The 12,086-nt window shown below is 34.4% G+C and overlaps 1 protein-coding gene across 1 annotated transcript in view; it reads left to right on the top strand.

Moving 5' to 3' along the window:
• The window catches only part of LOC108693470 (RNA pseudouridylate synthase domain-containing protein 2-like), a 120,583-nt gene that overhangs the window by 90,274 nt on the left and 18,223 nt on the right, over positions 1-12,086 (top strand). Inside the window, exon 4 of the mRNA XM_018202444.1 lies at positions 590-812. Coding sequence (XP_018057933.1) covers positions 590-812 — 223 coding nt within the window. The remainder of the gene's footprint in view (positions 1-589; positions 813-12,086) is intronic.

Here is a 12,086-nt window from a genome sequence, read left to right as displayed (position 1 = left end):
AGAGAGAGAGAGAGAGAGAGAGAGAGAGAGAGAGAGAGAGAGAGAGAGAGAGAGAGGAAAAAGCGAAATCAGGAAATAACACGTCCGCAGAAGAAGCATTTGAAGCACGAATTTCCAAGTCAATCGCTATCGGAGTAACAGGATGTCCCAGAAATTTAAATATGCCCTTTTCCTTTTCTTTTATCCGGGAAAGATACGAAAGAGAAAGAAGCGATCGATTTTATGTTAATTTTAACGTAAATTTCGCCCGCAAAAGCAATCATCCTTGGGACGACACGATAATAGATTCGCAAATAACAGCGACATTTTTATGTATCCGTTGCAGTGATTTATTATGTGATTCCGCTTCGAAGACATTATATTCTCGTAATTCACGTTCGCCTTAGTACGCTCGGGCGCCAACTTGGATGCTAATCTCCGATTAATTGCGGGCGAGTGCCTGCGGCAATCGCGCGAATCATTTCGTAACGTAACTAATATAAGCCGTTAAGCCTCGTGACATTTAAAGACGGCTTACGGAATTCGAAGTAATTATCGTTCTCTCTCTCTTATCGGTCTTCATGGTCATTCCCGGCGTTGTATGTTTCAGGTCTCCGTAAGGTATATCCTTATTACTTTACCTTCACGACATTCACGAAAGGTCGATGGGTCGGCGAGAAGATCCTGGAAGTCTTCGCAAGGGAATTCCGTGCCCATCCAGCCGAGGAATACGAGAGATGTATTCGCGCTGGCACCCTGACAGTCAACTATCAAAAGGTGGACATCGATTACAGGTTACGGCACAACGATCTTCTGGCTAACGTTGTCCACAGGTATGTGAACATTCCGTTGAAAGGAATCGACCATATCGCTTTTTCTTGCGTCGTATAATTTTTGCGAGCGTTTGTCACCGTCGTCGACGTTGTCGTTGTCGTCGCCATCGCCAACACGATAGTCTGTTCCTCGCGATTTCTCGTGGCAAATGTCAAATAACTATTGTTGAGAAAAGCATCGTCGATTCTCGAAAGTTTGATTGAATCGCGAAAATTGACAACGGCACGCCGAGCTGCGAATTAAAGGAAAAATTTACGTTAGAAACTTTGCGTTCTTTCACGGAAAGAATGGATTTGCTAAAGTATTTAAAAGTATTAAAAAATTTAGCTAGATGTAGATCTGAAAGTAATCCTAGAATGCTACATCTGTGTAAATTTTACATACAAATGAGCGAGAGCATTGAACATTAAACTACATGGAAAGGAACGATTTGCTAGAGAAAGAACTGAAGTCTTTAAAAATTTAGATGCGATTCACTTCGTTGCAAATGCTTCGTTGATCAAGCAGGAGAAAGACTTTTACGAATTGACCAATCAAATAATGCTTCAAAATATTTGCAGTATTAATTGAATCACACCATTAGCTAGATTTGAAAATAATTTTGTTGTATCATCAAAATAATTACGTAGGACTTTCAAGCATGATGAATGATGCTGTTCTGAAAAAGTTTTAATATTCTACCAATCTTCTTCATATTAGCATCCTTCATATTATTTTGATCAGCAAATCAGAAAAAGTTAATTACTTAATTATGGAATTTTAGAATAAGAAATTTGTAACAACTATGATGTGAAACATAGAAAAACTTGTTACATTAATCAAGAGAGATTTATTTCTTCATAAAATTTCGTAAAATTTTACGAAATTATAATTTATTTTTTAAATTCTCGATAGCAATACTGTATGACTTAATAGCAATATTGTTCTAAGATTAAACATTGATGACAATGATTGCAAAAACATTCTATTAATGAGTTTGAGCGTTCTACATAATTATTTTGATAAACAAAATTATTTTCAGATTTATATCTGGCTTTTTTAAATACTTCAACAAAATCATTTTTTCGTATATTTAGTTATTCATATATTTATAATTATTCGTATTTATATTTGGTCGCAAATACGCAATACTGCGACACATAAAAGTGGATGTTATTCGATATTTTTCTTTTTTTCTTTTTTTTTTTAACAAAGTAGATTTCAGGTACATATTTAAAATGGCATTTCATAATACTAAAGTGTTGTACTTATTATTCGATAAAAGGCACGTACCTTTATACATTTATACAGGGCGCACGCTACGTATAACGCTGGGTTCTCGGTATCGCTTTAAATCCACTTTTTCTTGGTTGGAAGCTTGTTTATCGGTCGACGCGGGAATTTCAGCCGACATTGGGCAAACTCCGGCGTACATATTTAACGAAGCCTATTGGCCCCATATAACTCCAGGTTAGCTTCCGCAGGAATTTACTTTGATTTCAGAAGAGCCCCGGGAATTTCGCGAATCTTGTCAAGCGCGCGCAAATGAGATCGGGTTTAATTTCGGGAATTTCTGGGTTATCCGCTTAAAGCTTGTTTCATCCGCACAAAACGTAATGTATCATTGTGATCGACAAGTTATATCGCTGAGAAGGATTATCCTTAGCTTACACATAGATTTTTAGCTATGTTCTCGTCTAAATTATATCCGCGAGGCTGGAGGTATGACGTAACGAAATACGATCGACAGCCAGCCCGGTGCGAGTTGTGTTTGCACGTTACGTTATATTATGTGGGAAGGTATCTAATGCGGATCAAATTTAGTTGATTTACACGAGACGGAAACGCATGCGTGGAAAGCGGCTCGGCTAAAGCGGGCAACATCGGATTAGTGCCGGGATTACATTGGTGCTTGAAACAGAAATCTAAAATGCATAATCCGTATATAAACGGTTTAATTCGCTTACGCCAGAGCACATCCGTTATTCATAATGCGGGAAGATGGACAGAAGCCGAGAGTATTCACATTTTCCTATCATAACTGTCTGTAATATTTCGGGATGCCTCAAGTAGACCAGGGAGTTATTCAACTTTTTATCTTGAGCGAAAAGATGAAAAGTGAAATTTTTTTTATGTGTGTGCATATCTACATACATAAAAATACCAGAGAGTTGCGGGATATCGCCGTATCGTGATCCATTGCTAATGTCATTAGCAATGGATTACGACACGGCGATAACTCATAAACCTTCTGGCATCTTTCGAAGTAAATACCCGTGGAAGCCTCAAAAGCACACACAGAAAAATACTATATGTAAATAATAATTACTTATTTCAAATATATATTTTAAATGTCAGTAAATCTATTATAAGTTTATCACAAGCATCAAATGTATTCAAATTTATTCAAATTTATTTTGAATTCTGATAAGTTTAATACTTCAATCAAGATTATTAAATTAAAATAAATTCAATTTGATTATTATATAAAGTCGCTTCTTCGATCAATTATATATTTTAACAAAATTTTCATTTTGATAACAATGAGTTCTTTTTTAATTTATAAATAATAAGTATATTTTAAATTTATCAAGGAAAAATTCTTTATTAAAAATAATCATTACTTAAAAGGAAGAAAATAAATTGAGTAATCATTTTTCTTTGCAGAAGAATGATATTTTTTTGTGCATACAAAAAAATGTTCATTTTTCCGTGTTAGAGAAAAAGTTGACGTGTTTGACCTCCTGACAGGTCTTTTGGCTTTGTAAAGTAAAACAGGATGCGATCGAGGAAAGTCCAGGACGACGATGTAACGCGCAGGAAATGCGCGCAACGATGGCGTGCGGTCGAAAGGCGCGGCGGTAGGTCCAACGAACTCGTAAATCATTCGCTTCTCCTTACTTGAAGCAGTGTAGATAAGAGCAGCCTCGGTGGATCCTCTTCGTGCGCACGAAGGCCGGGAACCACATGGCCGGGACTCATATGATTATCCTTGGCACGGATATATAAGAATCTAATATGCCGTGAGTGCACACGCCGCGCTCTCTCGCTCTCGAGCGCGTTTTTAAACGCGCCAACGCTCAACGAGGTATCGGCATGGTTATCGCAGGGAACATGGATGCGTCGAGTAGCTTCTGCTTCGTCGTTCTAAGATAAGCGCGCGAAGGAGTCTCGAGATTCTGCGAACGTCTCGCAAAGATGAATGCATCATATTTCGAAAGAAGAAAAAAAATGCGAATGAAATAAATCTTTCTTTCCCTCTTTCCTCTGTCATCATTTTGTTCATGAGTGCAGCAGTTCTCGTTGACGCTGACGTACGGAAGCTGGATTAAATTATTTCACGTCTTGCACGCCGCTAATACAGTCTGCCCGCTTGCATGCTAATTCCAGCAATTATCCTGGCAATTGTACTTTTCAGACGCGCGCTCGCGACACGCGGACCATTCGTGTTCTACATTTTGCCGCGTGTCTCCATCGTCGTTATAATGGCAAATTCCGGAGTTAATTCGTAGCTCACGAGAACGATATTTTTTTCTCTACGTCGATTTTTCATGTCGACGTCCAAGCTGACAACGCTAAAATGTATTTCCGTACAGAGTTTTTGCGCGTCGATTGAATTTCCGATGGGCAAGCGAAGTTAACGGGGTGAAGGCCGTATAGGATAGTTAGTAATAAACAATGAGATTCATGCAAAAAGGATGATTTTGCTGAAGTATCTAAAAATTTAGATATAAAATTTAACTAGATAAAAATTTTGCTCTCTTCAAAATTTAAAATTAAATTCATACTCTCTAAATCAATGGATAATATCAAATTATATTAGTCTCCTATTGAGTATGCCATTGAATAATTAGTAAAATTCAATTGAAAAAGAAAATTTTGAATATTATGTAATTATAAAATACCGATATTTACGTTAGTAGTTCCAATAACATATGCATTTGAATTTATATATACTAAAGTAAGGTTAGGGATTCTATGTTTCATTAATGTTGAATTTCATTGAATTTAGTAATTATCAGTACTTAGCTCTGATAATCAGAGATTATTCAGCTAGAGAGTAAATTATACCTAATTTGAGTTATTTTTAATCGTATTTGTATCGCCACTGTTCCTACTCAATATGTTGTTCAATTCAATTAAAATGAACTTTAAGAAAATGAATTAAATTTGATTCAAATTAAATTTATTATTTATTAAGTGTATATAATATGTTATGTAATATGGACAATGTTCACTTTGAAACTTAATTACAGAAATGAATTGTTTTCACAACACAAATGGAAATTAAAAACAACAAAATGTTATCTTAAAAGGATTATTATTATTCCTGATATCTAATAGTATATAGACTCGAAAATAGTTTTGTTGAATCATCAAATTAATTATGTAAGGAACTCATGATGATTCAAAAAATTTTGACATTCAGTAATCAATTTGAGTTACATAATCTTTTTGATAGTCTAATAAAATTTTTTTCAGATCTATATTTATCTAAATGTTTAGATATTCCAACAAAACTTTTCTTTTCATGTGGCGTGACATTAGGAAATTTAGAAAAAGGCGCGTTTCTGAGATAAGATTGAGAAAACTCTCCTTCGATCACGCGGAAACCCTGACCTCATCGAAGAAGTGAACAATCGGGTGATTCTTTATAAGTAAAGCTGCTTTCCTTTTAGAAAATACAGTTGACACAAATGTCGTTCTATTCTTCTTCAATGAATAACAAAAAGACTAGAACAACATTTGTGTTACCTGTTTCTTTTAAAAAGAAAAGCAGTTTAAAATGCTTGATCGTTCGAGTGTCGAAACGTTGTCGATTGTCGCGCGTTATCGCGAATTGTACACGTTGTTCTGCACTTGGGAACACGGGACTCCACAATTAAAATGGCAAATATAATCTAGGTCAGCTGTGGGAGTCCGCAATGCACATCGGTATGATGCGACCAGCAGCGATATCTCTCGTTCATATTTACGTTATTGGAACAATTACGTTACGCGCGTGTTACATAAAGACGGAATACAAATATTGGGGAGGAGTAGAGAGGAGCAACATCACCGAACCGACCGTGGATTGTTACGATAGTCGAACAATTGTGGAGATGGATGGAAAGTAAATTGGCAGTCTGCAACACCACCTGCCGTTGGTGACGTTACGTTGTTGTTGTCATGTTTCGATACGCATTCGCGATTCTTACGGCGTAGATGTGACGCGCAAATTTCGCGAGCGAGTGGAGCACTTGCGGAAAAAGAACATTTTTTGGCAAGAATACGCCAAAAGGCATAGGAAACGCACTATGAATTTTCGCGTCGAAGATATACCCCACTGCACTTCGCGCTACCAGTAGGTACTTTTGTATTTTTGCAAAAATAATTGTATCTTCACAGTTGGAAAATTTATGTTAAAATTAATGTATTTCACAAGTTTCAAATGGTCTACGCAATTTTTTATATTAATTTAATACAAGATAAATGTTAAAAAGTAACATAAATATTGTGTATAAATTAACACAAAAATGTAATACTGATACAATTGATAAGCAAACTATGAAAACATATTTTCTCAGTAAAATTAACATTTATTATAAATTAATACTTAGAATTCTATCTTATTTATATTTTAAAATACGTTATTTTTATGTCATTAATTCATTTATTCATAAATTGTGTTATTTTAATATTAAATATTTAATATTAATTTAATATTAAATAAGAATGTTGAATATAATTTAACATAAAATATTTAACTAACATAATCACATTATCGAATTAAATTAACACTCAAATATATTAAAAATTTAACATAAAATTTTAACAAAGACTTGAGTGAACCAATAAAGTTTTTTACAAATGGAACCGTTCTTATTAAATGGAATTACATATTATTAACTATTATTTAAATGTTTAATATGTATATCGAGCTTCAAAAAAACGATTGTAGATAGATTTATTCCTAAAAAATACTACTTTAAATGTATATAAAATAAAAAAAAGTACTTTTTTATTAAAACATTCAATTTAAGTTACAATTAATAACAGATTTTTTCTTTGATATATATAAAACGTCTGTAAAAAATTTGAAAAAAGTCAGTTGACGTTCTTTACTTGTGAGTGTGCTAAATTAATTTTTTTTTAATTATCTGAAGAATAAAATTACGATGGGCTAGATTGTTTTCCGTTCTTCTAATTTCTTCCTTTCGAAAACGTTACATCTCTTAGCTGCAAACATTTATCGATTTTTTTTCTCGAAAACTTTTAAGTTAACATCATATGTTTAAATTCGTTTGATCACTGTCACAGAATCAGGAATATCCGCAGACGAAGGAAAGGCTCCGGTGTTTCCTTTCTAACAGCGTGTCTTCCCTTGGGAGAATTCATGTCGGTTAAGAGGAAAGCAAGAGACGACTTTGGTAATCTTGCCTCGAGGGCGAGAAAGTTGAAACAGCGACCGATGTTTCGAAGGACACGATGTCGTTCGCACATTCGACGGTGCAGATACGCGATAGACACAATCATCGATGTCGCAATTACACTTCGGCAACACAGCTGGATAACACGAAACCTTTCGCAATCGGCTCCGTTCGGGCATCCATCACTATGTCGGCACCGGTGCGATTCCGTGTTGATTCCGATTTCATGAATCCGGAAAATCGCTTCCTAAAGTAGTCATGAATCACCTGGTAAACAACGCGATGTTTGTGACGTCAAATCGTCGATGAGAATCCTTTTCTCTTGAGAATGGCGATTAATCGATTCCGTGAATACTTGATCGCCGTGAATGTCATGGTAATTAATGTAACAAGACAGGCGTCATAGCGCATTATCGTGTTTCTTCAGGCATTCGCGTTAGAAAAACACGTCCCTGATTCGCTCCGAGCAATAAGGAAAAAGTTTTTCTTTCTTATCTTAGTTACAAGAAACAGAAGGTCTATGTTAATTAGAAAATTATGGAAATTATGGAAATTTGATTATTATCTGTTGAATATGGCCGTGAGCGAATAGCTGATTATTAACTCATAAACTAGAGATAGAGATCTGAAGGTTTGTCAAGCACATCGAATGTTTTCGACGTATTGTCAGAAATAATAGCTCCACGAATGGAGCATGTCGAGAATTTCAGTGGCAGAGACGCGTCGTTTTCCGTTGCCATTTTTCAATTAATGTCCCGATGTTCGTAGTACCCGCGATCAATAGTCCAGAATAGTCTCTCAAAAGGGTCTTTGGAGAAAACTCGTGGGCGTGACGAGTGTCGAGTCTGCTCGTTACTAGCCTTCATTCCAGAATCGTTCCTCGGGATCGTCCTGGTCTACCTACGTTGTTACGGACGCTCTCTCGCATCTTTCCCGGTGATGCGGGAAATTAGGTGGGATGATTCAATTAACCGGAAGAGCCCCTCCGTAGGCGAACGATTCGCTTTACCGTCAGCGTCGTGTAATTTCGCAGGAGAGTTGGTCCCCGTCGATGCATCGGCGGCGCATTGAATAAGATATGCGTCTCTTCGCCTTCATCTCGCTATCTTCTGAACGATTAATCTTTCCGAACTTCTTCTCGCAATATCGACCATGTCACCGTCTTCTCCAACGCGGAACGTCTTGTGGAACGTCTTACAAAATGTGTTACGGAATGCGTCGGCCCGATCGTAACATTTGTTGAAGAAGTAATCCGGTTAATATCCGCTTTCTGATCGACTCTCGACGGATTCGGCCGAGTCACGAATGAAGAGTAATCAGCGTGAAGATCGATCGCGAAAACACGTGACGCCGTGGTGATGCAAGGAGCTAGAGAAGCAGGGGTGCGCAACTGAAAGTTATGTTAAAGCAACATAATACAGTATACTGAAAAAAATATACTAAATTTTAATAAATATGTTTAAATAGTATTAATTAGGATTATGTTTGAATAGTAATAACTGCTCCTATTACTTCATTCCTATTATTATGCTTTTATATTTAAATAAGTCACAAAGAACAGATAAATAAAAAAAAGGTATATTTTTTATTAAATTGAATTTTTAATGTATATATTATTAAAAATAATATTCTTTAAAATTAAATTAAAAATAATATTTTTTAACTATGAAAGTATAATGAAAGTATAATGAACATTTTTTGAAAGATACATATTACAATTTAGAATTTATGTGAGTAATCCCAGTAATATCGCAAAATTTTAAGCTTGTCCCTATTAGTCCTCTGTATTGGAGTTAACAACGTTTTTATGAGTGTACATTGAAATTGTAAGAATAATTAAAATAATGATTTATTCACTAATAACTTAAACAACTAATAGCTTACTTCGACTATCTTTTTTAGTAATTATACGTTAAAATAATTCAAATGTGGATAAGCACTTAAATTGAGAATACATTAATAAGGATTCATTGCCCTTTGAAAGGCATTATTAATTAGAATAAAACATTTTCTTTATCTTTATCAAAAACATTTTAAAACATTAACATTTCTAAATTAAAAAAAAATTATAAAAAAGAAATAGTTGAAAAACTAATATTGATTTTAAACAAACAAAATTAAAACTACAATACTTAATAATTAATTTAATTAATTTAATAAGCAAGTTGGCTTAAAGGCACATTAATAGGTATAGTTGTCCTATATATTTATTAAATGTGAACATATATTTATTTGATATAAGAACTATTAATTCGATGTATCATTTTTTTATTGAATAAATATTTATTTATAAGTAAACATTTAATAGTACTATTTGAACAAACGCTTATTAAAATTTAATAAATTCCTTTTCAATATACATAATAATACAGTATAATAATACAATGCGATGAAAGAAGAAAACAGGGGATCTTGTTCGAATTTTATTCACGTCAATCGAATAAAGACTCTGAAAAAAATGTTTGGTTGGACGGATCAGATTCTAATTATATAAATCAGAATTTTAGTTCTCTCAACTGGAATAGTAGATTCAATTAAAAAATTCTGATTTATCTATATTTAATCAGAATTCCGAATAATCAAATCAGATATTTTTCTCAGTGTATAAATTATTAAGAATTAATAGATGACTTGAGGAAAATGTCGGGCATCGCGCACCCCTGGGCTCAAAGCATGGAAATCTATGCGCGATCAGCGAACGATAAGGCAGGACACCTGCGGGCATTCTGCTTACGTGTTGCGGACACAAGGGTGAAGCGCAGAAGGAGGTGCCCGACCTCCAACCTCCGTTCCGATACCATCGTGCACCCGGTCCATGCTAATAAATCAACCTGTCGCCGGACTTCCAGTCGCGCCCTCGACCCGCGACACGCTTCTCTATCGCTTCTGTGCATCACCCACGATCTTTGCCGCACTACCTACTCTCGTATATAAGCCTTTGGTTTCGCTAAAAGCACCCGTCCCTTCTGGCTAATTCGCGCGAAAATTGAATAATTTTACGCGATAGCAGAACAGATAAACTGCTTACCTGAATGCAATCATGAGGGGAGAGGAAGCGTATTTCTGCAAATGCAATCAAAAGAAATACCTGAATTCTACTCTCGTAGCACGAGCGATCTACCAATTATATCGCGATCGCGAGGCGTATCTCATTATATACCAATTCTCGCGAGGATCGTGAGAAAACGCGATAAGGCGTTCTTTTTCAAAGATTAAGTGGAAAGAGAAGATTACCGCCTTCCTTCATGGAACGACCACGAAGTATTTTTTTTTTCTCACGGTGACTAACCGCGTTCTCAGTTAACGTATAATTTGCGATGAATTAATCTCTCGGTAGATTTAGTGGTCACGATTTGAAATTGGCGAGAAGTCGCCATCTATTACCGGTGGAAGTTACTGGCTCGTCTTACGATCTGTGTGTCTAAGAGTACGCGACAAGCTATTATACCTGCACGCTCAAACTAATTAAGATCTTAGAATTCTCATGAAATTCTAATTCAACGCTGTGGTCACGTCGCGAGGGAATCTATGTTGACTGACCGGGTTGATGTTATCTGTTTGCGCTTTTACATTTGTGCCATCTCTACGTTTTTCTAACAATATGTCAAAAGCATTTTCATTTGGTGACGTTGAAGAATCGGCGGATATCGGCTTATCGAAGCATTGAATAAAAATATCGTCTGACATTTTGTCACATTTTAAGTCAATAATAATTAGTTTAATATTATTTCAATGTCATAAGTGCACTGAGAAAAAAATAAATGAAATTTTTGAAGTTGCAATTTAATGTTATTATAAGCAGAATCTTTTAAGATTCTTATTAGCATCATTATGTCTGCAATTATATTTTTACTCTTTCCGTTTGTAATCTGGTATTTTTTGTCCATTCAAGAGGTTTGTGTGTTATTTGCGGCTGAATCAGTATACACTTTTAGAATTAAAAATGAGATAAATATTTGATATTTGACGAGAGCAAAAAAGAGAGTTCTAATATAGTCTTGTTGCAGGAATGAAAAACAGTCATTAAGTTTTTGTTGTTCTATACTTTTAAAAAATGTGAAAAAATATAAGGTTACTTTTTAATACCTCTATTACATTACCAAAAAAAAAGTTTTGAAGTAATTTAAATGTTAAAACTTTTATTTAACAGAAATTAAAATTTGAGGGTGAAATTTTATTCATGCCAAAAAGAAACCCAAGTTACAGACTGAGAGTTAAATGAATGATTATGTAATTTGTGATGTTATTTTCAGCTTTAGTTTATAATTATTTCAAGTTTAACAGATCAGGTTTATAGAATTGAAAAATCTATTTGTAAATCTATATATGAATATATTATTTACTCTTAGTATACACGATTTCGTCGTTTGTGTTTTGCTCATTTTTTTTTCTTTGAAAACTAAGAGCATTAAATAAGTTAAAACATTTATATACAATTTTTTAAATATATATAACCTTAAGAAGTACTTTATAAAGATTTTAAAGTATATATAAGAATTATTTAATAATTTTTGTATAGAGTAACTGTCTCTATTAATGTGCCTTTTAACCAATTTGCTTATTATTGAATTAATTATTAAATATTGTAACTTTAATTTTATCTGCTTGCAATCAATATCAGTTTTTTAATTACTTCTTTTTTTTATAATATTTCTTTAATCTAACAAGTGTTAATATTAGGTGTGGGAAAAAGTTCGTAGCGTTTTTCCCGTTAGATGGCATTAAAAAGACGCCACGAACTTTTTCCCACACCTAATACTTTGTAATGCTTTTGACAAAATAGACAACATGTTTTTGTCTCTATTAGTGAATCTAAGCGGATCCTATTAATGTGCCTCCAATTTGTATGCCTATCCATATTTACTCATTTTAATATTATTATTG

This window comes from Atta colombica, unplaced genomic scaffold, assembly GCF_001594045.1.
Source record: "Atta colombica isolate Treedump-2 unplaced genomic scaffold, Acol1.0 scaffold9, whole genome shotgun sequence".
NCBI classification, from domain to species: Eukaryota; Metazoa; Arthropoda; class Insecta; order Hymenoptera; family Formicidae; genus Atta; species Atta colombica.
This window is presented reverse-complemented; position numbering and strand designations above follow the sequence as displayed.